This window comes from Macaca nemestrina, chromosome 20, assembly GCF_043159975.1.
Source record: "Macaca nemestrina isolate mMacNem1 chromosome 20, mMacNem.hap1, whole genome shotgun sequence".
In the NCBI taxonomy this organism is placed as follows: domain Eukaryota; kingdom Metazoa; phylum Chordata; class Mammalia; order Primates; family Cercopithecidae; genus Macaca; species Macaca nemestrina.
The window spans coordinates 44,346,674-44,373,158 of NC_092144.1; the positions used below are offsets into that span (position 1 = coordinate 44,346,674).

The window sequence follows — 26,485 nt, forward strand, 5'->3', positions numbered from 1 at the left end:
GATCTCTCTGACCCCAAGATCATGATCTTTTTTTTTTTTTTTCCCTGAGACAGGGTCTCGCTCTGTTGCCCAGGTTGGAGTGCAGTGGCACAATTATAGCTCACTGCAGCCTCAAATTCTGGGACTCTCATACGATCCTACCGCCTCAGCCTCCCGAGTAGCCAGGGCTATAGGGATGTGCCACCATGCCTAGCTAATTTTTAACTTTTTGTAGAGATAGGGTCTTGCTATGCTGCCCAGACTAGTCTCAAACTCCTGGCTTCAAGTGATCCTTCTACCTCAGTCTCCCAGAGAGCCGGGATTATAGGCATACGCCACCGCGCCTGGTCCCCAACTGTGCTCTTAATCATAGCTCATTTCTCTTAGTGGAGCCACAGGGGAAGGTGGTAAGGGGCTTAAGCAGGAACTCTACCTCTCACCTCTCTTTTCTGTCTCCCAGAGACCACACCGCTGTTCCAGACTCTCCTCATGGATGAGGTCCTGCCCCTGATGCCTTGGGAGACCCTGTTGGCACAGGGGAGTCCCCAGGGCTCGCCTGCCCTCCCAGCTGGGCAGCGGAAGCAGCAGCCACAGGGTGACAGGGCCCAGGGCCTGGCCTCTGAGTCCTGGAAGCTCCTGGAAGTGCCCATCATTCACATAACACCATCCAGTGATGGGGAGTCCCCTGCCTGCACCCCAACCCTCCAACGCCGGCAGCAGCTGAGGACGCCAGACCCACAGAGTCCGTCCCAGGACAGGTCAGACTTGGGCAGTGGGACGGGAAAGAGAGTCTCTCTGTCTAGGGAGGGTTCTCTCTGTCAAGGGTGGGTTCCTTGTGGCTGCGGGTCAGAGCGCAACCTTAGTCCCACAGAGCGCTGACTCAAAGCCACGAAACAGATGCACAAACAAAAGGTAAAAACTGAGGGTGTGCATTGGGACAACCAGCTATGAGTGAGCTCAGCTGAGCCCTGCCTAGTAAGAATGGAGGGGAAGCTGGGCGCAGTGGTTCATGCCTATAATCCCAGCACTTTGGGAGGCCGAAGCTGGTGGATCACCTGAGGTCAGCAGTTCAAGATCAGCCTGGCCAACATGGTGAAACCCTATCTTGACTAAAAATACAAAATTAGCCAGCAATGGTGGTGGGCATCTGTAATTCCAGTTATTCAGGAGGCTGGGGCAGGCGGTTCGCTTGAACCTGGCAGGCAGAGGTTGCAGTGAGCCGAGATTGCGCCACTGCTCCATCCTGGGCGACAGAGCAAGACTCTGTCTCAAAAAACAAACAAACAAACAAACAAAAAACGAGTGGATGGGTGGAGGGGAACCCCACCCAGTGTTTTTCAAACTGTGGGTCAAGACCCATTTAAGGGCCATAAAACTAATATAGTGAATTGCAATCAGCCCTTTCTTTCCTTTTTGAGACAGCATCCCTCTCTGTCACCCAGGCTGAAGTGCAGTGGCACGATCTTGGCTCACTGCAACTTCCATCGCTCCCCCCTCCACCCAGTAGCTGGGACCACAGATGTGCACCACCACACCCGTCTATTTTTTTGTATTTTTAGTAGCGACGAGGTCTGACCATGTTGCCCAGGCTGGTCTTGAACTCCTGAGCTCAGGTGATGCACCCTCCTCAGCCTCCCAAAGTGCTGAGATTGTGAGACGCAGCACCCGACCGCAATCAGCACTTCTTTATCCAAATCAGCATAAAATAGAATTGCAAATAACACCATGCATAAGGCCTAGTGAGGGTAAGTGTGGTTTCTTACAACTTCCGTGGCATTATGTGTATTTCTAAGTGCGTGCTGGAAGCCCATGTGAAAGGTATTTCCTGCTATAGATCACAGGCAAAAAAAAAAAAGGAGCAAGAGAAGAAGAAGAAGAAAACAAAGAAAAAAAGAAAGTTTAAACACAACTTCTGCAAAGAAACACTACCTCTGGTACAAGGAGACAGAAAATGGGAGGTTCAGGGCCATAGGGGGAAGAGGAAAGAACTCTACTGACCCTGAACAGAAGTAGCCACTGTGGTTTCTTCCAACAAGGGACACTCGATAAGAGTTAAAGTTTATGAAGCAGAGCTTTGTGCATGGATGTGGAGAAATTGCAGAAATGCTGATGATGGGGGAGAGCAAGTTGCAAATGAAACAGAGGAAGCCTAATCATGTATCTTTTAAAAAGGACACTGGATAATGGGCGATATTGTTGGTGGATGCCTCCTGATGTAGCAAAAGGACAGAAAAGTGCACAGGGGCCAGGCGTGCTGGCTCACGCCTGTAATCCCAGCACTTTGGGAGGCCAAGGCAGACAGATCACCTGAAGTCAGGAGTTCGAGACCAGCCTGGCCAACATGGTGAAATCCCATCTCTACTAAAAACACAAAAATTAGCCAGGCGTGGTAGCGCGTGCCTGTAATCCCAGCTATTCAGGAAGCTGGGGTGAGAGAATGGCTTGAACCCAGGAGGTGGAGGCTGCAGTGAGCCGAGATCGAGCCACTGAATTACTCCAGCCTGAGCGACTGAGCAAGACCTTGTCTCAAAAAAAAAAAAAAAAAAAAAAAAAAAAAGCACAGGAAGGAAACACACTAACTGCAGGGCAGGCAGCAGGCTCCTTGGCGGACACGGGAAGGGAAAGGAGGGATGGGGAGCCAGGCCTTTGGTTGTAACTGTAATCACTTATTTCTTTTAAAACAAGGACCTGAAGCAAAATGGCAAAATGTCCACATCTATTCTATATAGGTACAGGGGACACAGAGGACCGTTATATTTTTTTCCTTTTTTTTTTTTTTTTGAGATGGAGTCTTGCTCTGTTGTCCAGGCTGGAGTGCAGTGGCGTGATCTTGGCTCACTGCAACCTCCACCTCCCGAGTTCAGGCAATTCTCCTGCCTCAGCCTTCTGGGTAACTGGGATTTTAGGCGCAAGTCACTACACCTGGCTAACTTTTTTGTATTTTTAGTAGAGATGGGGTTTCACCATGTTGGCCAGGCTGGTCTCGAACTCCTGATCTCAGATGATCCACCTGCCTTGGCCTCCCAAAGTGCTGGGATTACAGGCATGAGCTACTGCGCCCGACCTGAAATAAATATTCTTTAATTAACAAAGTAAAAGCATTACAGAAGAAACAGACCAAAGAGAAATCTAAAGAGATCAGTTGGATAGAGGAAGGTGGTGGGAGGAGGGCCTCTTTGACATTGGTGGGTGGGAGGCAGCAAATGTCAGATGCGGGATGGGGGGTTTGGGGGATGGGGAGTAGCACGGGAGGTAGGGCATGGCCGGGGTGAGGTGGGGGGGGGGGTGGTGCTGTCCAAGCAGAGGGAATAGCCGGTGCAAAGGTCTTGGGTAGGAGGCAGGAAGGTGCCTGGTGAGTTAGAACAGCGGGAATGCGGGATGGAGGGCATGAGCGGGGTTGGGGGGTGAGATGAGGAGCTGAAGTCAGACAGCTGACAGGGGCCTTGGGTGCCAAGGTGAGGACTTTGCTTTTACCTGGAGTGAGGTACAGCTGGGGCAGAGCTCTGAGCCAGGAGGGTTGTTACCTGACTCAGGTGGTCCCAGGCGCTCTCTGGCTGCAGGTGAGAACAGACAGTAGAGGCAGGGATGGGAGCAGGGAGATCAGGCAGGAGACTGCTGGGATGTCCAGGCAGGAGAGGATGGAGGCTGGGCCAGGGTGTGGGCAGTGGAGGAAGAAGAGTTTAGAATCTGGAGCGATTTGATTTTATACGTGGAGCCCACAGAGTTTGTGACAGATTGGATGTGGTGTGAAGGAAAGGAGAAGGTCAGGAAAGACTCCGAAGTTCTGGGCCTGCCATTCATCAAAATGGAGAAGTCAGGTGGGGTTCTCTTGCAGGAGGAGGGGAAGGGTTGATGTAGAGCGATGGGAAGGGCGTTTTTTCAAAAGAGGCAGGGACAGCGTACCCTGGAGAGCGCTGGGGAGCCACGGCCCGGAGCTGTGAGGTGGGACTCGCATTTCTGAGCGGTTGGGCCAGAAGTCCAGGACACCACGACTCTGACCTCTTGCAGAGTGGGGGACGCAAGTTATGGCGTCAGGGCAGGATCGAATCCAACTCTGCCGGCTACCTACCGGGTGACCCCAAGTCACTTCCCAGCTTACAGGCCGGGCTTCTCCTTCCGTAAAAGGACTGCTTTTGCCCGTTCCTGCGCTGTCCCCGGGAAAAGCCCTTACCACCTAGTCAGTGGGACTCCCAGCATTGGGATGATGAGCCCAAGGTCTTAGCACAGATAAGAGCTAGGGAGGCTGGATTCTGACTTAGTACTTGGACTGGCCGACCGAGACTGGGAAGTCCCTAGAAACGGAGGCACAGGACCTCCTGGGACCAGGAACCCGGGCTCAGAGACTGGGAGAGGGAAGGAGGAGGCCAAAAGGCCCCACCCCTTCCCGCCAGCTTCGGGCTCCTTCCCCAATACACACACCTCAGTTTCCCAGCATCTCCAGTCCTCCCCCACCTTCGCCCCGGCTCTCAGGTTCCTCCTTGGGAGGTCCGGGAGCTCCTGGCCAGGGGCATAGTAGTTGCTGGGGACCCTTTTCTAGGTACTAGGGGAGGTGGCTCCCCAGCCTGCGGCAGGCAGCTGCCTCCACGATGTTTGGTTTTAATAAAGTCTCTTTGTCTCCTTCTCTGTCTCTCTGCCCCTCTGTCGCCCCTTCTCTGTCCAGTCCCTCTCTCCCCGGCTTCTCCCTCCTTCTAGGCCTCGGCGGCCCCTCCCCGCCTTCCCTCCCGGGCGGGGGGCGGCGCCGTGACGCGGCGGGGCGGGGGAAGGAAGGGGGTGTCGCTGACGCCGCGGCGGCCTCCGGCGGCTCCGGCCTTTTGTGCGGGCGGTTGGGTCGGGTGGGGGCGGCGGCCGCGGAAGGCCAGGCCGGTGCCCTGCGGGGACGCCCAGCGCAGCCCAGCCCCGCGCAGCCCGGCCCTGCCCTGCCCTGCCCTGCCCTGCGCCCGGGGCGCGCCCGCCGCGCCGCATCCATGTTCGAGTAAGGACCTGGCGGCCGGGGCTCAGGGACCGGGCGCGCCGGGGAGGCCACCGGAGGGAGGGGGCGCCGCGGGCTCGGGGAGGAGGCGGCGCGGCCGCTGCAGAGGTCGGGGGCCTCTGCACGTGGCCCTGGCCGGGGCGATGGAGGTGGGGGCGGGGCAGGGGGCCCCCGGGCGAGGGGTGCAGTTGGGGGGTGGGGCGCGGACGCAGGGCAGGGCCTGAGATCTGGGTCGCCACTGCCGGCCAGCGACGCACTGGATTGCGGGGTTTGGCTGGGGGCCCGCCAGCTCATCTGGCGGGGAGGGCGGCCTGCGGGGAGGGCCCCCAGGCCTGGCACCCCCCTGCCTGGTAAGCGAGGGGTGAACGCGAGGCAGAACTGGGGCTCTGGCCTGGGATGGAGGGAGTATCGGGACCAGCCCAGGCCCACAGGCCGCGGAGCTCTGGGGGCGCCCGGAGCAGCCCCTTCCTGGCTGGGCCCCCTCCCACCGTCCTCGACTGTTGTGGGTCTCGCGGCTGCCGGGGGTGGGGGCTTCCTGCGTCTCCCCCGTGCTTGAGATCATGGGGGGCGGGGGGTCCTGTGTGCTTGGAATTGACTTCTTACTCCCCTTCCGGTCCAGGTGGGCGCATGTGCTTCCGACTCTGAATTGTCTTGCCAGTGTGTGTCCATGTGTCTGGGGCTGCTAGCCTGTAGCAGCTTTGGGCCTCTGATAGGGTTCCTGTGTGTAACTTACCATTAATTCCGACCGCGGCTCTGTATGTTACTGTAAGTTACCTGTGTGTGTCTGGGGTTCCAAGTCTGTGGCTGTGAGCAGCTGGTTGTGTCCGCGTGTCCTGTGTCTCATTCCATCTGTGGCTCCCTGTGCAAATATAAATTACCCCTGTGTGTCTGAGTGTGACGTTGGAGTGTGTGTACGTGTGTCTGGAGCTACTGTGTGTAGCAGCCCTGATCCCTCTTGGGCTGTGTGTGTTTTACCATTAATTCCATCTGTGGCTCCAAACGTCGCTGTAAGTTACCAGTGTGCTTCCCATTGTGACTTAGTGGTGTGTGTACAAGTGTGCCTGGGGCTCCGGGTTCTACCGTGACCCTCTGTGCCTGCATATGCTTGTAATTTAGCTCTGAAACTCTTTTTTTTTTGAAACAGAGTCTGGCTCTGTCGCCCAGGCTGGAGTGCAGTGGCGCGATCTCAGCTCACTGCAACCTCCGCCTCCTGGGTTCAAGCGATTCTCCAGCCTCAGCCTCCCTAGTAGCTGGGATTACAGGCGCGTGCCACCACGCCTGGCTAATTTTTGTATTTTTGGTAGAGATGGCGTTTCCCCACATTGGCCAGGCTGGTCTTGAACTCCTGTCCTCAGGTGGTCCACCCGCCTCGGCCTCCCATAGTGCTGAGATTACAGGCATGAGCCACCGTGCCTGGCTTGAAACTCATTTAGCTCTGTGTGCCAATGTAAGTTACCTGTGTGTGTCCATTTGTGACATTGTTGTGTGTCTGGGGCTCTGTGAGTGTGACTGTAACTTACATCTGATTCCATCTTTGTGTGAACATTCCCTTGTGTATCCCTTTGTGACGTATTGAGTGGTACCTAGGCCACTCTGTGTACAGCTGAGACCCTCTGTGGTTTTGTGTGTGTGTGTGAACAGTGTGAGACCTCTTGTGGCTCTCTGTGGGCTTGGGACCCTCCCTTCTAAGATCCTGGGAGTACCTAGGGCACTTTGGAGGGCATAATGATAACTGACGATGTCCACCTGTTACAGTTAGTATAGCATGTGCCACACATTATTCCACTACCTGGCCGCTGTGTCCTCGAGATCCACACCCCGCTGGGCTGCATTATTCCCAAGTCCTGCTTGACTGTGTGAGCGCCCGGGCTCTCCACCAGCGACAGCCACTGACACCTCCACCTCTTGCCACTGTATTTTTTCTTTTTCTTTTCTTCTTTTTTTTAGACGCAGTCTTGCTCTGTCGCCCAGGCTGGAGTGCTGTGACACGATCTCGGCTCACTGCAACCTCCGCCTCCTGGGTTCAAGCGATTCTCCTGCCTCAGCCTCCTGAGTAGCTGGGATTACAGGCGCTTGCTACCACACCTGGCTAATTTTTGTATTTTTAGTAGAGATGGGGTTTCACTATGTTGGTCAGGCTGGTCTCGAACTCCCGACCTCGAGTGATCCACCCACCTCAGCCTCCCAAAGTGCTGGGATTACAGGCATCAGCCACTGCGCCCAGCCCCTTGCCACTTTAGAAGTAGCCTTTGCTCTGTCTTCCCTGCCAGACAGTGAGCCCCATGCAGGCACAGGGACAACTCAGTGGGGATGTTGGCCGACCGTGGGACCTGATTTACCTGGGACTATGTATGTGTCACCTGGGGTCTTTTGGGACCAGTCTCACAGTATGGCTGTCTTCAGCTCTTGGCTGAGATTTCCTCCTGCCTGTGTGTGTGAATATAATTTATCGGGGACTTTCTGTGGGTCGCTGTTTGTTTCTGTGACCCTCTGCAGCTCTGTGTCTGTGTGCACACATGCATGTGTCTGGATAACTTTTCTGGGAAATTGCCATGTAACTGTAGCAGACTAGCAATGCTGCAGGTGTGTGTGTGTGTGTAATTTGTGGCTCTCTGTAGCATACCTGTGATGCTGTTGCTCTGTGCGTGCGTGCGCACGCGCACATGAGAGAGAGGAAAGAGACTCCTTGCAATTGTAGGGAAATGCAGTTTACCCCTGACACCTACTGTGTGACTCTCATCATCGAGGTTCCCATTTATGCACACCTGTGGATGCATCTGCCCTTTTCTGATCAGAGGCAGCTCTAGGCCCATTGGGGCCTAGGAAGTTGGAGGTCAGGTGCCTGCTGTAGCAAAACCCCATCCCTTCCGAGTCTCCCCACCCCTATAACTGCCCCCAGGCTCCTCCCTTCACTCTGCCTTCAGCTAGCCCGGTTGGGCAACCCCAGGGCCCGCCCTTGAGTACTTCCTCTTTGCCCAGCCCTGGAGCAAAAACTGGGGGCGTGGTCCTTGCCCTGTCTGTGTGCCTTGAGCCTCTCCTCAAGCTTCCTTCCCCCAGGCCCTGCCCCTAGACCTGTGGTTGTGGGAAAGTAGGGCAGGTCTGTGTTTCAGGCTAGAGGGCTGAGAAAAGCAGACAGGGGAGGATGTGGTCCCTGATACTTAAGAGTCCCTCCCTGCTCACCAGTGCTGTCTGGGTGAAGCCAAACTCCCAACCAGGATCACCAGGCCTGTGCACCTCCGCTGCTCCCCCAGCCCCACTGGCCACCTCACTCATGCTCAGACCTGCCAGGCTCAGTCCTGTCCCTGAACTTGATGTTCTGCACCTGGAACAGTCTCCCAGCCTTTGCCACATCTGTTCTTTGTCCTCAGGTGAACAAGTGGGCTTTGTTCAGGGAGGCTTTTGCTGACTCTTACTAAAGAAATTGGTTGGGCACAGTGGCTCATGCCTTTAATCCCAGCACTTTAGGAGGCCAAGGTGGGAGGATCACTTGAGTTCAGGAGTTTGAGACCAGCCTGGGTAACATAGCAAGACCCCACCTCTACAAAAACTTTAAATTTCAGCTAGGCGTGGTGGTGTGAGACTGTAGTCCCAGCTACTTGGGAAGCTAAGGCTGGAGGATTACTTGAGCCCAAGAGTTCGGTCCTGGAGTGACCTGGGAGGCTGAGGCTTGAGAATTGCTTGAGCCCAGGAGTGCGGAGCTGCAGTTAACCATGATTTCGCCAGTGTACTGCAGTGACAGAGTGGGTGACAGAGTATGACCCTGTCTCTAAAAAAAATTTTAAAAGCATCTCTGCCCCCCTAGTTGTCCCATCCCTTGTCTCTGTGGTCCTCAAACTTGAATGTGCATCAGCATCTCTGGCCCCACCCCAGTTCTGATTCAGGAGGTTGGGAGTGGTCCTGGACTCTGCCTTTTGAACACCTTCCAAGTCCTGCCTGCTGCTCTCTGGGGACCATTCTGAGCAGCATTGTTTTATGGCGTTCACCAGTGTCTGAGGTCGCCATCCCTGCTCATTTGTTTTCTTACTGATGGTCTGTGTTTCCCTGTTACAGCATCAGGTCCCTGCAGGCAGGGACTTGTATTGGCTTTGCTCACTTCCTTGTGGCAGGTGCACGGTATGTAGAGGTGACAGGCTGGAGTTGAGGGTCAGTCATGGAGGCTCCTAACATCAGGCGTAGTGCTTGTGAGGTCCCGGTCAGGGTCAGCAGAGCGTCATGGACAGTGGTGCACTGGGCTGGCAGCCGGGCCGTACACTCCATTTTAGTCCGCCAGTCCCCGCGGGAGGGGAAGCAGCATAGTTAAACCAGGTGCCTTTCAGGTACTGGGCTTTGTGGATTCGCCTCACCTCCATCTCTGTGCAACCCTAGGAGGTGAGCACTGTAATTCCCATCATACCCAAGAGGAAACTGAGGCACAGGAGGCTTCAGACACTGGCTCAGGGTCACATGGAAAGGACGTGGCTGTACTTGACTGGAAGCTCCTTGGACCGTGGGGCCCACACTCCAGGCTGCTGCCCCGGAGACCTGTGGGTCCAAGGAGTCGTGCACCTGCTGGACCTAAGTTCTATGAGGGGTGGGGGAGGAGGGCCGATCACCCAGGCCATCCTCAACAGTAAGTGCTCACGGAGCACCTCCTGTGCGCCAGGCCCTGCTCTAGGTGATGGGGACACTCACATCGTGGGTGGGGGGGTGTGGTGGGGAGAGATGGATAAGAACTAGGGGAAATACTGAAGGTCCCGGGAGGCAGCAGGGAGATGCGCTTTGCAGAAAGAGAGCAGGGAGGAGGGGGATCGGGAGGGCGGGGTAGGGGGTGTTAAATAGGGAGGTGGGGAAGGTGTCCACTGAGCAGAGACCTGAGGGAGGTCGGGGAGCCCTGTGGATGTGGATGTCTGGGAGGAAGGGCATTTTGAGCAGAGGCACCGGCCAAGGCAGGAGCTGGGAGAGGGAGTGCAGGGCTGATGAGGGCAGAGAGGGACCAGGCAGGAGGGCCCTGATGGACTTAGGTGATCCCCGGCTCCCTCCGACTGCAGATGGGGGCAGGGACGGGAACAGGGAGACCAGGGAGGAGGCTGCTGGGATGGCCCAGGGGAAAAGCAGTGGCCTGGGCCACTGGCTATTTAATTATTTTATTCATTTATTTTATTCCACACGTTTATTTTACAAGTGTTACATTGTAAGTGTTGCCTACCCTGCATCCTGTCCCACACTGTGCTGGGGACAGAGCAGTGACCCACAGACCCATGAGGGACTTGGACCTGTCGTCGGAGAGTGACGGCCCAGAGTAGTCTGGGATGGGAGCTGCCCAGGGGACTGTGGGGTCACGAATGAGCCAAAGTCCTGAAGGCAAATAAGGATTTGCTAGACAAAGAAGAACTATGGTCTGGACAGACAGAATGGCATATATTAAGGCTTGGAGTTAAGAGAGACAACTTTGAGTTGCCCCAGGTGGTGGAGGGAATCCCACCTGCACCCCAGAATACATCGAGGCCCCCAAATGGGAATCCTGCCTTGAAATAAACCAAGGCTGTGGCCAGGTGCAGTGGCTCACACCTGTAATCTCCTAGCTCTTTGGGAGACTGAGGCAGGTGGACTGCGTGAGCTCAGGAGTTCGAGACCAGCCCGGGCAACGTGGTGGAACCCTGTCTCTACTAAAATACAAAAAATTAGCCAGGCGTGGTGGTGGGTGCCTGTAATCCCAGCTACTCGGGAGGCTGAGGCAGCAGAACTTGAACCTGGGAGGTGCAGGTTGCAGTGAGCTGAGATAGTGCCACTGCACTCCAGCCTGGGTGACTCTTTGTCTCCAAAAAAGAAAGAAAGAAAAATAAGCCAGGCCTGTATCCTACGGCAAGTGGTTTGCCGCTTGGAGCTAGTTTCCTCCTCTGTAACGCAGGCATGGTTAATAGTATCAAAGGCACCGGCTTGAGAAATAATACAGTTAATCATACGGAGAGCTTGACATAGTTCCTGATAAGGAGTCAACAAAGAATGTCCTTTTAAGGTTCCCGACGCCATCCCCACAGTCCTTATTACAGTTCGTGTTTGCACAGTCAAGTTGGGAGTGTCCTGTTTGTTCAGTGTCTGCCTCCCCACCAGAAGGCTCATTCCCCAAGGGCAGGGGCTGTGTCCGGCGGGCTCTGCTGATGCCATCTCCAGCCAGCGTGCAGATTACTCATTTAGCCTCTGGTGTTTATTGAGCATTTGCTTTGTGCCTAGAGTTTTGGGCTGTAGGGACCCGGTGGTAACCAAGACCTCCTGAAGGTCACAGTCTGGGTAGACAGTAAACAAACAATAAATAAGCAGGACACTCCAGATAACCTGAGGTGTGGCAACGGAGGTGACTGCCTTAGGCTGGATAATGGGGAAGGAGAGCATTTGAGCTGAAGAGGACAGAGCCAGTGATGCCGGGCCATGGAAGGACATTCAGGTGGAGGGACTACTAGTGTGGAGGCCTTGGCATGGGAATGAGGTTGGAGAGCTTAGGGACAAAAGCAGGCTGGGATGGCCAGGGTGGAGGGAGGACAGGGAGAGGGAGGACATGGGGTCAGCGAGGTTCCAGGGCCAAATCACCACACCAGGGTGAGGTCTCTGCTTTTATCTGGAGTGAGATGCAACCAGGGCAGGGCTCAGACCTGACTAGACAGTTACAGGCCCCCTCTGGTTGTCGGACACCAGGGAAGAGGCTGCTGGGATGTCCAGGCTGGAGGTGATAGAGGCTGGAGCAGGGAGAAATGGGTATAATAAAAATAATGGATGCCAGGCACGGTGGCTCACACCTGTAATCCCAAAATTTTGGGAGGCTGAGGCGGGCGGATAACCTGAGGTCAGGAGTTCAAGACCAGCCTGGCCAACATGGTGCAACCCCGTCTCTACAAAAATTAGCCAGGCATGATGGTAGGCGCCTGTAATCTCAGCTACTAGGGAGGCTGGGGCAGAAGAATCGCTTGAACCTGGGAGGCAGAGGTTGCAGTGAGCTGAGATTGTGCCATTGCAATCCAGCCTGGGCGACAGAGCGAGACTCCATCTCAAACTAAAAATAATATGGGCGGATCACGAGGTCAGGAGATCGAGACCATCCTGGCTAACACGGTGAAACCCCGTCTCTACTTAAAAAATACAAAAAACTAGCCGGGCGAGGTGGCGGGCGCCTGTAGTCCCAGCTACTCGGGAGGCTGAGGCAGGAGAATGGCGCGAACCCGGGAGGCGGAGCTTGCAGTGAGCTGAGATCCGGCCACTGCACTCCAGCCTGGGTGGCAGAGCGAGACTCCGTCTCAAAAAAAAAAAAAAAAAAAAAAAAGGAAATAGGGCTGGGTGCAGTGGCTCACACCTGTAATACCAGCACCTATGGTAGTGTCCAAAGTGGGAGGATCACTTGAGGCCAGGAGTTTGAGAACAACCTGGGCAACATAACTAGACCCTATCTGTACAAAAATGTTTTAAAAATAAAACTGATGTGGGGGGGTGCACCCGTAGTCCCAGCTACCCGGGAGGCTGAGGCGGGAGGATCTCTAGAGCCCAGGAGCTCGAGGCTGCAGTGAGCCATGATTGTGCCACTACACTCCATCCTGGGTGACAGAGCGAGACCCTATCTCTAAAAATAAAAATAAGAATAAATAATGGAAATAGATTTTGAAGTGAGAGGTGAGGAAAATAAATTAAGAAAGATGATTAGGGTTTAGCTCCAACAACTGAGTGGAAAGTTGCTGTTCAATACATATTTTTTTTTTTTTTTTTTTTTTTTTGAGACGGAGTCTTGCGCTGTCACCCAGGCTGGAGTGCAGTGGCCGGATCTCAGCTCACTGCAAGCTCCGCCTCCCGGGTTCACGCCATTCTCCTGCCTCCGCCTCCCGAGTAGCTGGGACTACAGGCGCCTGCCACCTGGCCCGGCTAGTTTTTTGTATTTTTTAGTAGAGACGGGGTTTCACCGTGTTAACCAGGATGGTCTCGATCTCCTGACCTCGTGATCCGCCCGTCTCGGCCTCCCAAAGTGCTGGGATTACAGGCTTGAGCCACCGCGCCCGGCCTTCAATACATATTTGTTGTATGAATTAGGAAGTTAACATATTTGTTGTATGAATTAGGAAGTTAATAGCAGGTATAGGCCAGGCATGGTGGCTCACGCCTGTAATCCCAGCATTTTGGTAGGCTGAGGTGGGCGGATCACTTGAGGTCAGGAGTTTGAGACCAGCCTGGCTGACATGGTGAACCTGTGTCTCTACTAAAAATACAAAAATTAGCCAGGCATGGTAGTGTGATCCTGTAATCCCAGCTACTCGGGAAGTTGAGGCAGGAGAATCACTTGAACCCAGGAGGAGAAGGTTACAGTGAGCTGAGATCACACCACTGCACTCCAGCCTGGGCGACAGAGCGAAAAACTCCGTCTCAAAATAAAACAAAACATAGCAGGTGTCGTCGTCGAGAGCTCTCTATGTGCCACAGTCTGATAGAATTACTTTATGTGGGCTGGGCATGGTGGCTCATGCTTGTAATTCCAGCACTTTGGGAGGCTGAGGCCAGAGGATTGTTTGAGGCCAGGATTTTGAGACCAGCTTGGGCAACTTAGGAAGACCCCATCTCAAAAAAAATTAAAGTGGGCTGGGCATGGTGGCTCGCACCTGTAATCCCAGCACTTGGGAGGCCAAGGTGGGCGGATCGTTCGAGACCAGCCTGGCCAACATGGTGAAACCCCATCTACTAAAAATACAAAAGTTAGCCATGTGTAGTGGCAGGAACCTGTAGTCCCAGCTACTTGGGAGGCTGAGGCAGGAGAATCAGTTGAACCCAGGAGGTGGAGGTTGCAGTGAGCCGAGATCATGCCACTGATGCCAGCCTGGGCAACAGAGCAAGACTCTGTCACAAAAAATAAATAAAGTAAAATAAAGGAAGTGCTTTACATGTCCTGATGTGTTTAAGCCCCAAAACAACCAGATGAGGACATGTATTTATTATCCCTGGATTACTGATGAAGTAACCGTAGCACAGGGACGTTAAGGAGCATGTTCTGAGTCTCACTGCTGGGAAGAGGAACGGGATGGCTGGGTGGATGGGTGTGTATTCGGGTGGGCCTCTGAAAATAGGCCTGTCCCTGAACCCCAGCCTGTTTCTTCCAGTTAACACTTCTCTTCCTCTTCCTGCCCCCAGCACCACACCCCACTCCGGCCGGAGCACGCCAAGCAGCTCCCCATCGCTCCGGAAGCGGCTGCAGCTCCTGCCCCCAAGCCGGCCCCCACCTGAGCCAGAACCAGGCACCATGGTGGAGAAGGGGTCGGATAGCTCCTCAGAGAAGGGTGGGGTGCCTGGTACCCCCAGCACCCAGAGCCTAGGCAGCCGGAACTTCATCCGAAACAGCAAGGTTGGTGCAAACCCAGGTCGGGTGGGGAGAGGGCTGGGGGGGAGCTGGCCGGTGATCTAGGGGCTCATCCTGACTCCTCTCCTTTCCTTTGCAGAAGATGCAGAGCTGGTACAGTGTAAGTGTCTGGGCAAGGGGCTTGCTGGAGGGTTGGGAGGACAGGGTGCTGGGCCAGGAGCCCCAGGCTGCAGCAGTCAAGGAGTGCGTGCTGAGATGGAGTGGGTGCAGACCTAGGGTCACATTCTGTGCTGTTATTTATGTGCTGTGTGACCTTGGGTGAGTTACTTAACCTCTCTGGGCCTCTCTCTGTCCTTGAGAAACAGCTCCACCTTACAAGGCTGGAGGGAACATTGAATGAGTCAGTGATGCTGGTGGGTGCTTGGTGCAGGGCCTGGCTTACGTAAGAAATCTGTAAATGGCAGCTGTCACTGCGGTTACTGGTGTGTTGTGTGCATTGGAATCTGTCAGGGACTTAAGAGGCTGAGGGGGTTCCAGGAGCTTTGTGGGGCAGAATTGGGAGTGTGAACCCCCATCCAGATTCTCACCTCCCAAACTTCCTCAGATGCTGAGCCCCACTTACAAGCAGCGTAATGAGGACTTCCGGAAACTGTTTAGCAAACTGCCCGAAGCAGAACGCCTCATTGTGGGTGAGTCCCGGACCCCCAGTCCCAGCTCCTAGCCTGGCCCTGTGACTCCCCGCCAGCCCGCGGGCGCCAGCACAGCCTCGTGACTCGGGTGTCCTCCTGTCTCTCTCCGACCACTCTCAGATTACTCCTGCGCCCTGCAGCGCGAGATCCTGCTCCAGGGCCGCCTCTACCTCTCCGAGAACTGGATCTGCTTCTACAGCAACATCTTCCGCTGGGAGACCACCGTGAGCCCACGGCGGGGCGGGGTGCAGGGGCAGGGGCCCTCACATCCAGGCCCCACCCCGCTCCTATTGATCATTCTGCTGTCCTCAGATCTCCATCCAGCTGAAGGAAGTGACATGCCTGAAGAAGGAAAAGACGGCCAAGCTGATCCCCAATGCCATCCAGATCTGTACAGAGAGCGAGAAGGTGACGGAGGACCCGGTGACGGGACCACGCGGTCCCCCCTCTCAGCAGGCCGCCTCCCCCAACCATGCAGAGCCCCGTTTGTGCTGCATCCTGAGTTCTCTCCGTGCTGTCCCCTTCTCTCTGTTCTCCCGGCCCAGGCGCCCATCACCCCTGACCTGATCCCTGCACCAGCCTCTCCTCTCTTTCCCTGCAACCTGTCACCTCACACAGCTGCTCAGGAACAGCAGAAATAGTAAAACTCTTCCATGCATGTGGCACCTCAGCCGCCCCTCCCTTCGTAAGTCTCCCCTGATGCTGTGTCCTGTCCCTGTCATTGTGGCCTCATGTCCGTTGGTTGCAAGATGGCTTTCTCACCAGCGGTCCAATAAGAAGGGGGACAGGTGTAGGGGACACTTCCCAGCAGACTTCCCTTTGTGTTTTGTTGGTTAAAAGTGGATCTGGCCAGGTGCAGTGGCTCATGCCTGTAATCCCAGCATTTTGGGGAGGCTGAGGTGGGAAGATTGCTTGGGTCTAGGAGATCGAGGCTAGCCAGGGCAACATAGTGAGACCCTGTCTCTTAAAAAACCCCCCAAAATTAACCGGGTGTGGTAGCACACACCTGTAGTCCCAGCTACTCACTCAGGAGGCTAAGACGGGAGGATGGCTTGAGCCCAGGAGGTTGAGGCTATAGTGAGCCGGGATCACACCACTGCACTCCAGCCTAGGTGACAAAGCCAGACCCTGTCTCAAAAAAAAAAAAAAAAAGATCAACTGACCATTCTTAGTGGCAAAGGAGGCTGGGAAAGTTCCTTGGGCTTCCTCCATCATATCCCAGCCTCTCTGGGCTGACCCTGTCTAGAGATGCATCTGTCCCCTCCCTGGACTGGGAACTCCAAGGACAGGGCCAGCGGCCGTCTCCCCATCCCAGTGATTCTGGCATTGTCCAGCGCAGGGCTGGGCGCAGGACAGACGTTCTGTGGAACTAATGCAGAGGTGAATTAGTGGATTCACGGGGACAAAGATGTGGCATCAGCGCAGATGAGGGTGCCGCTTCTCCTCCTCTGTCCTGGTCTCTCCCCAGCCTGCTCACACCTCTGTCTCTCTCCCTGACAGCATTTCTTCACTTCCTTCGGGGCCCGTGACCGCTGCTTCCTCCTCATCTTCCGCCTCTGGCAGAATGCGCTGCTTGAAAAGGTGGGCCTGGGTGAGGCCTGGGTGGGGATGGGGAGTTCCCAGGGGGTTCATGGAGCCAGGGACCCCAGAACTTGCCAAGCTGTAGGCAGCCCAGCTCTTCTCCATGGGCACCAGGCCCGGTGCCCCTGCAGCTCCTCCCTGGGCCCCACCTGACCCTGAAGCTGAGTCTCTGGCAAAGGGACATGAATTGGTGTAAACTGTCATAATTCTTCCCTGGGGCTGGGAATGATTTTCACCCTGAAGGAAGTCCAGGTTCCGTTGGCAGTGGGGGAGCGTGGAGCGTGGATAGAGGTTGGGTGGTCATCATAGGATACCGGCTATGGCTGGCCCACAGCACCTCAGAGAGCCCCAGCCCCGTCCTCTGGCTGAGCGGCACTCACGTGCTGCCTTCTCAGAGGCTCCGATCTCCCTGGGGCAGGCAGGCGTGCTGAGGGTCCCATTCAGCATCCTGAGAGGGACAGAGCACAGTCAGACCCTAAGGAGGACAGGGCAGATCCCCGGAGTTCCAGCTCCATCCCCTGGGGCAAGTGATTGAACCCCATCTGTCAAATGGGAGCCATCCCCACTTCACAGCACCCAGAATTGTGCCCAGAATATATACTCAGTCATGTCAGCTCTTAGGAGCAGAGTAGCCCAGAGTAGGGTCACATCTCAGCACTGCCACTTCCTGGCAGGACCTTGGCATGTCACCTTGCACTTCTCAGCACCATTGTCTTAAAAGGATGATGAGGTTAGCACCTAATTTCCAGATGGTTATGAAGACACAGTGAGTTAGCACATCTGTAAAGACCTTAGAAGAATGCGCCTAGTTGACAAGGCAGCAAATGTCTGCTGCTATGATCACTTACTGTTATCTGTCATCACTGTCATTCAGCCACTCTGACCGTGGGTGGGTGAAAGCCCAAGGCGCCTGAGGACACTTGGGAAGAGATTCGGGGAGCCGGGATGGCATAGGGGTGGGAGCCTCAGCCCTGGAGTCTGGCAGGGCTTGACCAAGTCACTTGGTGACCTGAGCGCATGACTCCCTACATGACTTCCCCTTCCTGGGCCTCCATATTCTCTGTAAAAATGGGAACATTCATGGCTGGGCGCGGTGGCTCATGCCTGTAATCCCAGCACTTTGGGAGGCTGAGATGGGCAGATCATGGTGCCCACGAGGTCAGGAGTTCGAGTCCAGCCTGGCCAATGTGATGAAACCCCATCTCTACTAAAAATGCAAAAATTAGCTGGGTGTGGTGGCGGGCACCTGTAATCCCAGCTCCTTGGGAAACTGAGATAGGAAAATCACTTAAACCCAGGAGGCAGAGATTGCAGTGAGCTGAGATCATACCACTGCACTCCAGCCTGAGCGACAGAGCCAGACTCCATCTCAAAAAAATAAAATAAAAAAAAGTTATTAAAAAAATGGGAACATTTTCTGGCCAGAGTATTGTGGGGACTTGGGAGGTGGGAGGTTTGAGTTCTGGGCGCAGGGCCTGGAGGGGCTGTAGCAGGGGTTTCCTGCTTGCTGGGGCCAGATCTGGTGCGGGAGATCGTGGCTGCCTCCTTGTGGAAGCCAGGGGAACTGCAGAGGCCGAGGGCTGGTGGGGAATCTGGTGGGCCGGGCTCTGGCTGGGGTGAGATGGAAGCCAACCCCAGATCCTGCCTCCCCAGACGCTGAGTCCTCGCGAGCTCTGGCACCTGGTACATCAGTGCTATGGCTCAGAGCTGGGCCTCACCAGTGAGGATGAGGACTATGTCTGCCCCTTGCAGCTGAACGGTTTGGGGTGAGTTGGAGGTCAAGGGAGGTTGAAGGGTTCAGGGGAGAACTGGACGGCCAGCGTGCAGAGTTACTGGAGTGCTGGGGGGCCTGAGGTGGTGGTACGAAGTCTGGGGGATTCAGGAGGGTGTGTGGGGTCTCAAGGACACAGCAGTCCTGCTTCCTCCCCTTCCCCACAGGGCCCCCAAGGAAGTGGGAGATGTGATCGCCCTGAGCGACATCACCTCCTCGGGGGCAGCTGACCGAAGCCAGGAGCCAAGTCCAGTGGGTTCGCGCCGTGGCCGCGTCACGCCCAACCTTTCCCGAGCCAGCAGCGACGCAGACCATGGGGTGAGTGGTGGGGTGGAAGCGGGGTGGGATACTGATAGGAAGAGACAGGAGGGCTGGGGGGGGTGCAGTGGGAGAGGGACAGGGGAGGCCTGGATGGAGTGATGGGATGGGGAGGGGAAGACGGGCATGGAACAGATAGGAAAAGAGAGACAGGGAAGAGAGGGGACAGACAGAAAGGACAGAGGGGTGGGAGATGGGTGGATAGATGAAGCAGCAGACAGACAAACAGGACAGGTAAGAAAGCTTATGGCCCGAGCATCTGAAACAAGCCTGGCAGGGGCTGAGAGGGGCCCTCATCTGGGTGGCCCCAGGCCACTCGCAGCTCAGCCACGAGCCCTTGGTGCACACACCACCCAGGATCTGCACAGGCTCTGGAATCCTTGTGGCCAGTGTGGACTTGGGAGCCCTGGGGCTGGGATGGAGGTGGCCAAGGCTGCATTAGGCATTTCTCTGCAGGCAGAGGAGGACAAGGAGGAGCAGGTAGACAGCCAGCCAGATGCCTCCTCCAGCCAGACAGTGACCCCGGTGGCTGAACCCCCGAGCACAGAGCCCACCCAGCCTGACGGGCCCACCACCCTGGGCCCCTTGGATCTGCTGCCCAGCGAGGAGCTGTTGACAGACACGAGTAACTCCTCTTCGTCCACTGGGGAGGAAGGTGAGGCAGGCGGGCCCGATTCATTTGCCTCCCGTACTTGCAAGCCTCTCTTAGTCTTAAGCAAGAGGGGATGGATTAGCTGGCGGCACTGAGAATCCAGGGGCAGGCGGATGGCGTTCAGGCACTGTTGCTAGAAATCTCTGTCTTCACCCTGCTTTGAAGGCAGCATGGCAGGGTGAACATGAGCACAGACTGAAGGCAGCTTGCCAGGATTCAGATCCTGGTCACACCACTTCCTGACCATGTCACATGGGCAAATTGTGTAACTTCTCTGAGCTTTGCTTTCCTCCTCTGAAAACGGGGCTAACAATGATAATACTCACTTCATAGGGTTGTTGTCAAGAGACTATAAATGAGGCTGGGTGCGATGGCTCACACCTGTAATCCCAGCACTTTGGGAGGCCAAGGTGGGAAGGTTGCTTGAGGCCAGGAGTTGGAGAACAGCCTGGGCAGCAAAGCAAGACCCCATTCTGTACAAAAAAGAAAAAAAACGAAAAAGCTAGTTGTGGTGGTGCACACCTATAGTCTCAGCTACTTGGCAGACCAAGGCAAGAGGATCCCTTGAGGCCAAGAGTTTGAGACAAGCCTGGGCAACATAGTGAGACCCCTGTCTTTACAAAAAATTAAAAAATTAGCCAGGCATGGTGTCATGCACCCTGTGTAGTCTCAGCTACTGGGGAGGCTGAGGCAGGAGGATCGCTGGAGCCCAGGAGTTGGAGGCTGCAGTGAGCTATGATTGCACCACTGTACTCCAGCCTGGGCAATAGAGTGAGACCCTGTCTCTAAAACAAACAAAGGGGGAGAGAATTAAGTGATTTCATACATCTAAAGCACTTGTGCCAGTTAGTAAGTGTTGACTATTAGTATTTCTATTATCATTATTATATTCATTTTCTCTCTCCACTAAGTCTCAGGTAGCCTCTACTCTTGTGTCTTATGGGGCAGAGATGGCCTCAGCCCTGCCCCAGTCCAGCCCAGTGAGAGAGAGCAGCCTATTTCTCCCAGTGTCTACAGCGAACACCCTAGGGTTGGCTCTGATTGGGCCAACTTGAGAGCATGCCTGCCCCTGAACCAATCACTGTGGTTGATCAGCTAGACCTGGGCCACCGACTCACCCCTGAACCAATTGCTGTGCTCCTAGGCTGATGCTCCCAGGAGTGCGTGCTATCCCGTAATGAATCCCTGTGAGTTAAGTCTCAGGGCCTAGGTGTGTTCTCCACCCAGAACCAAGCACAGTGGCTCTGACTGTCTGGACCTGGAGCACATGCCAACCCTCAGCCCATCCCTGAGTCACAGGAGGGCTCTGGGTCAGTGTCCTGCTCTGCTCCAGGAGGTTGGGTCTGCCCATGCGCCCTACAAGGCCTGGGAGTGGGGAGGCGTGGCCCGCGGAGGGAGGGAAGAGTGGAGGCAGTCGTCATCCCCAGCTCTCCTCTGTCTCTAGCGGACCTGGCTGCCCTGCTTCCCGACCTCTCCGGCCGCCTCCTCATCAACTCCGTCTTCCATGTGGGCGCTGAGCGGCTCCAGCAGATGCTCTTCTCGGACTCGCCCTTCCTCCAGGGCTTCCTACAGCAGTGCAAGTTCACAGGTCAGCAGGTGCATGAAGGAGAGGCCGAGGTTACCCAGGTGCAGGGGAGGGGTGAGAAAGGGTAGCCCAGGACAGGGGAAGCCAGTGCGGCTGGGTGGGGTGCTGAAAAGCAACGTTTCTGAGACCAGAAGCAGTTCTGCCTCTTACTAGCTGGGTAGGCTTGGGAGGGGTTCTGAGACTCTGTGCCTCAGTTTCTCCTTCTGAATAATGGGGGTATGATAATAGTACCTGGCTTATTGGTTATCATGAGATCTAAGTGAGTTCATACTAGAAAAGTGCCTGGAGTAATACCATATAGTAAGCGTTTAATAAATACAAGTTAAGAGGCTGAGGCAGGGCTGGGCGCGGTGGCTCACACCTGTAATCCCAGCACTTTGGGAGGCTGAGGCAGGTGGATCACCTGAAGTCAGGAGTTCGAGACCAGCCTGGCCAACATGGCGAAACCCCGTCTCTACTAAAAATACAAAAAAATTAGCTGGGCATAGTGGCGGGCACCTGTAATCCCAGCTACTCAGGAGGCTGAGGCAGGAGAATCGCTTGAACCTGGGAGGCAGAGGTTGCAGTGAGCTGAGATCGTGCTGTTGCACTCCAGCCTGGGGGACAGAGCGAGACTCTGTCTCAAAAAGAAAAAAAAAAGAAAAGCAGGAGTGGGGCCAAGGCGGGAAGGTCATGTCAGCTCAGAAGCTGGAGACCAGCCTGGGTGACATAATGGGACTAAGTCTTTACAAAAATAAAAAAAAAATTAGCTGAGCATGGTGCTGCACACCTGTAATCCCAGCTACTTTGGAGGCTCAGGCAGGACAATTGCTTGAACCCAGGAGGTGGAAGTTGCAGTGAGCTGAGATCATGCCACTGCACTCCAGAGGCCTCCCCGAAGCCAAGCAGATGCCGGCATCACGCTTCCTGTACAGCCTGTGGAACTGTGAACCCATTAACCTCTTTTCTTTTTTTTTTTTTTTTTTTGAGATAGAGTCTCGCTCTGTCGCCCAGGCTGGAGTGCAGTGGCCAGATCTCAGCTCACTGCAAGCTCCGCCTCCCAGGTTCACGCCATTCTCCTGCCTCAGCCTCCCGAGTAGCTGGGACTACAGGCGCCCGCCACCTTGCCCGGCTAGTTTTTTGTATTTTTTAGTAGAGACAGGGTTTCACTGTGTTAGCCAGGATGGTCTCGATCTCCTGACCTCGTGATCCACCCGTCTCGGCCTCCCAAAGTGCTGGGATTGCAGGCTTGAGCCACCGAGCCTCAGGTATATATAGTAATGTAAAAACAGCCTAATACAGAGCTCCTCAGCCTGACATGCCAGCCCCTTTAGGACATAAGCATAGTTTTGGGGGCCTTGTAGCCCCACAACACGTGGCACAGTCGTCCTGACTCGGCAGGAGATACTACATGTCTCATCAATATAGAAAAAGAAACAAAGAGAAACTCCCATCTTACGTGCTCCTCCCCTGCTTGAATCTCTTTGGTAGCCTCCCAGGTTCCTTGACTGGTCCCATGTCAACCCTTCCAGCCTCAACCAGTGCTGTGGCTGCCCCTTTCCATACCTGGCTGCTCCGTCCTAGCCTCAGGGGACTTCTCCGCCCCCACCCCCTTCCTTCCTCAGTTCCTTCTTCAGGCCTTGGTTTTGATTTCACATCCTCCTGGCAGCCTTCCCTGACCTTCCTCAGACCCCATATACCCCCAGATACTCAGCCTCTGCCCTTAACTCACACCACGCCGGTAGTGTGTGGTCTTTATTTTTAGATGTTTCCTGTTGTTCTCAAAAGATTCTGGGTGCTAAGGACAGGAGTTCATCTATCCTGGTCTCCCACTGGCCTCCAAGCTCTGCATAGGCCTGACAGAGTGGACATTAAGTGTGTGATCATTAACATGTATTTATGTATTTATTTTTGAGTCGGGGTCTTGCTGTCACCCCAGCTGGAATGCAGTGGCACAATCTTGGGTCACTGTAGCCTCTGCCTCCGGGGTTCAAGTGATTCTCCTGCCTCAGCCTCCTGAGTAGCTGGGATTATAGGCGCCCACCACCACGCCCGGCTAATTTTTGTATTTTTAGTAGAGACGGGGTTTCACCATGTTGGCCAGGCTGGTTTTGAACTCTTGACCTCAAGTGATCCTCCTGCCTCGGCCTCCCAAATTTCCCAAAGTGCTGGGATTACAGGCATGAGCCACCATACCCAGCTGTCTCAGGGAGCTTTTGATCATGGTGGAAGGCAAAGGGGGAGCAAGTGAGAGAGAGTGGAGGGGTGGTGCCACACACTTAAATGACCAGATCTCGGAAGAACTCACTATCATGAAGACAGCAGCAAACCATGAGGGATCCACCCTCATGATCCAAACACCTCTCACCAGGCCCCACGTCCAGCACGGGGGATTACAATTCAGCATGAGATTTGGGTGGCGACAAATAGCCAAACTGTACCAAACTCAGACTCTGTTCTAGGGATACTGGGGAGCCATGGAGTGTTCTAGGCAGAGAAGGGATAGAGTCAGGCTTGGCTTTAACAAGATGCCCCTGGACCAGATGAGGAGACTGAGGCCAGACACTCAAGGGAAGGCTGGGAGGGGCACTGGGCAGGCAAAGATGGGCTGAACCAGGAGTGACGCTTGGGAGGTTTGGTGAACACACAGTGTAGGTAACAAACTAGGGGTCTGACTAGGGGGTGTCCATGGCAAGGCCTGGTGCTCCAGTGGGAGCCTGGAGGACCCTGGACCACCCCCGAGTGGGGGCCTGAGAGATGCAGCAGGTTTGGGGAGATGCTGAGGCCGTGTGGAGCTCAGTGGGTTCGAGGGGTCCAAGGACCTTCCAGGAGAAGGTGTTCAAAAGATTGCAGGTCCAACGCTCAGGGCAGAAGCCAGGATGGGTGCAGAGGGGGAAACTGAGGCTGCAGCAGTGGATGGGATGGCCCTACCCCAACAGCTAAGGTTTTAGGCTCCTGGAAGGAAGGTGGGGACACAGAGGAGGGGTGTGGATTGGGACAAGTCCTCAGAGAGAGACCTCCCAGAAGGCTGAGTCTCCTGCGGCCTGTGGGCAAAGGACTGGGGTGTGGCCTCCTCATGCTACTCCTCCCTCCCCTAGACGTGACCCTGAGCCCCTGGAGCGGGGACAGCAAGTGCCACCAGCGCCGGGTGCTGACGTACACCATCCCCATCAGCAACCCACTGGGCCCCAAGAGCGCCTCTGTGGTGGAGACACAGGTGGGCCAGGCGGGGCAGCCGGGCAGGTGGGGCAGCTGGGTGGGTGGGGTGGCCCTGACTGCGCCAGCTCTGTCCCTGCAGACGCTGTTCCGGCGCGGCCCCCAGGCCGGCGGGTGTGTGGTGGACTCCGAGGTGCTGACGCAGGGCATCCCCTACCAGGACTACTTCTACACTGCCCACCGCTATTGCATCCTGGGTGTGGCTCGGAACAAGGCGCGGCTCCGGTGCGTGGTGACTGGGCCCCTCCACCCGATGCCCTGGTGGCCCCAGGGCCTCCTGTCCACTTCTCAAGTCAACAGCAGAGCGTTGGTTCCCACCCTGGTGGAGGAACAGAAGCGTGGGGTTCCTGAGGACCCTGCGCTCCGAATAGTGGAGGGTAGAGAAAGAGTGGCCCAGGGATGGCTCCTCCCATCTGCAGAGGGTGTTTGAGCCTCAAGACTCTGAGGATACAGCAAAGCCAGGCAGTATCACTTCTCTCAGGGAGCTCATAGTCTAGTAGGGAATTGGACAATAGAGAAATAATTAGGAAAATCTGCAGAGCATTCACTGGCAGTTAGGCCTATGGAGAAAAACAAGGAAAACACAGCAGGCTGAAGAAGCAGGGCATGGAGGCTTTTACACCCGATACGCTGGTCAGGGAAGGGCCCGCTGGGAAAGAAATTTTTCACCAAGAACTTGAAGGAGCTGAGAGCAACTCATTTGGGACAGCAGGTGCAAAGGCCCTGAGGCAGGGGTGGGGGCAGTGACTGGAGTGGAGTAAGATTGGGTGAGAAGGAGCTGAGATTAAAGCGGTGAACCAGGGCCCAGCGCAGTGGCTCACACCTGTAATCCCAGGACTTTGGGAGGCCGAGGCAGGTGGATCACTTGAGGTCAGGAGTTTTAGACCAGCCTGGCCAACATGGTGAAACCCCATCTCTACTAAAAATACAAAATTAGTCGGGGGTGGTGGCGCATGTCTGTAATCTCTACTATTTGGGAGGCTGAGGCACAAGAATCATTTGAACCTAGGAGGCGGAGGTTACAGTGAGCCGAGATCGGGCCACTGCACTTCAGCCTGGGTGACAGAGTGAAACTCTGTCTCAAACAAACAAACAAAAAAACAAATAAAAAGATTGGCCAGACATGGTGGAGATTTCAGTGAGCCGTGATCATGCCGTTGCACTTCAGCCTGGGCGACAGAGCAAGACCCTGTCTCAAAAAAAAAAAAAAAAGGTGAACCAGATGTGGCTCGTGGTGAAGACTTTACTTTTACCTGGAGGGAAGGGCAACCAGGCCAGGGCTCTGAGCCAGGAGGGGCTGACCTGACTCAGGTGGTCCCAGGCTCCTTCTGGCTGCCTCTGTTCTGCTGGGAATAGACTGCAAGGACAGGGACAGGAGCAGGGAGGAGGAGGCTGCTGGCGTCACCCAGGCTGGAGGGGACGGAGGCTGAATCAGGGTGGGGAAATGGAGGGGGAAGAGTTAGATTCCGGAGAGATTTTGTAGGTTTAGCTGACAGGATTTGCAGAGAGATTGGATGTGGGAGTGAGGGAAAGAGAGCTCAAGGAATACCCCGAGGCGTTTGGCCCGAGCCACTACAACCACAGAGCTGCCGTTGACCCAGATGGGGATGGCAAGGAGGAATGGGTTTGGGGAACGACCAGGAGGTCAATGTGGGACTGAGCTGTCTGTGTGGAGCTGAGCCCGTGTGGAGTTGGGGTGCAGACGCTGGATGGAAGAGGTTCAGGGGCAAGGTCTGGCTAAGACGTCGGTCAGTGGGTGGACAGGGCTCAGGCCACCAGGAGCCTTGCCCATGTACTGGGCATGGGTGGAGAAGGACCGAAGGCTGAGTTGGCTGGCATTCGGGCTGAGCGGGGTGGTGTATGGGGTATCCAGGGAAGCCACGGAGGGTAGGGAACCCATCTGTTTTGTCTGTGAGTGACAAGGGGCCCTCTCTGAATTAGGGGAAGGAAAGAACTCAACTTGGGGGATGGAACAGCCAGGGCTGGAGTCAGACCCTGACCTCCTTCCCCTGATCTCCCAACCCCAGAGTGTCCTCTGAGATCCGCTACCGAAAGCAGCCATGGAGCCTGGTGAAGTCGCTCATTGAGAAGAACTCGTGGAGCGGCATTGAAGACTATTTCCACCATCTGGGTAGGGACAGAAGGCTGGCCGGGGCACGGGTTGGGGGGTGGCCTGGCCAGGGATGGGCATCCAGAGCCCCCTCTCTTCTATGCAGAGCGAGAGCTCACCAAGGCCGAGAAGCTGTCTCTGGAGGAAGGCGGGAAGGATGCCCGGAGCTTGCTATCCGGCCTGCGGCGGCGGAAGCGGCCCCTGAGCTGGCGGGCTCACGGGGACGGGCCCCAGCACCCAGATCCTGACCCCTGTGCCCGGGCTGGCATGCACACCTCGGGTGCGTTCCGTTGGGGCCGGGTCGGGGTGGGCGGAGGACTGGGGGCCTGGACCAG

The 26,485-nt window shown here is 55.5% G+C and overlaps 1 protein-coding gene across 3 annotated transcripts in view; it reads left to right on the forward strand.

Annotated features, from left to right (window-relative positions):
- The first annotated feature begins 453 nt into the window (after nt 1–453).
- Nucleotides 454–26,485, forward strand: part of LOC105495550 (GRAM domain containing 1A) — a 30,856-nt gene continuing 4,824 nt past the window's right edge. Inside the window, exons 1-15 of one of the 3 annotated variants that reach the window (XM_011765255.3) lie at nt 454–737; nt 14,084–14,294; nt 14,389–14,409; nt 14,854–14,938; nt 15,059–15,162; nt 15,251–15,346; nt 16,439–16,519; nt 18,173–18,285; nt 18,458–18,608; nt 19,065–19,263; nt 20,705–20,848; nt 23,923–24,041; nt 24,123–24,265; nt 26,068–26,171; nt 26,257–26,430. In XM_011765255.3, the coding sequence (XP_011763557.2) occupies nt 469–737; nt 14,084–14,294; nt 14,389–14,409; nt 14,854–14,938; nt 15,059–15,162; nt 15,251–15,346; nt 16,439–16,519; nt 18,173–18,285; nt 18,458–18,608; nt 19,065–19,263; nt 20,705–20,848; nt 23,923–24,041; nt 24,123–24,265; nt 26,068–26,171; nt 26,257–26,430 (2,014 nt within the window). In that variant the 5' untranslated portion in view covers nt 454–468. Of the gene's footprint in view, nt 738–4,786; nt 4,952–5,147; nt 5,299–14,083; nt 14,295–14,388; nt 14,410–14,853; nt 14,939–15,058; nt 15,163–15,250; nt 15,347–16,438; nt 16,520–18,172; nt 18,286–18,457; nt 18,609–19,064; nt 19,264–20,704; nt 20,849–23,922; nt 24,042–24,122; nt 24,266–26,067; nt 26,172–26,256; nt 26,431–26,485 lie in introns of those variants that run through there. The other 2 variants (XM_011765257.3, XM_071086295.1) reach the window with 2 other exon arrangements.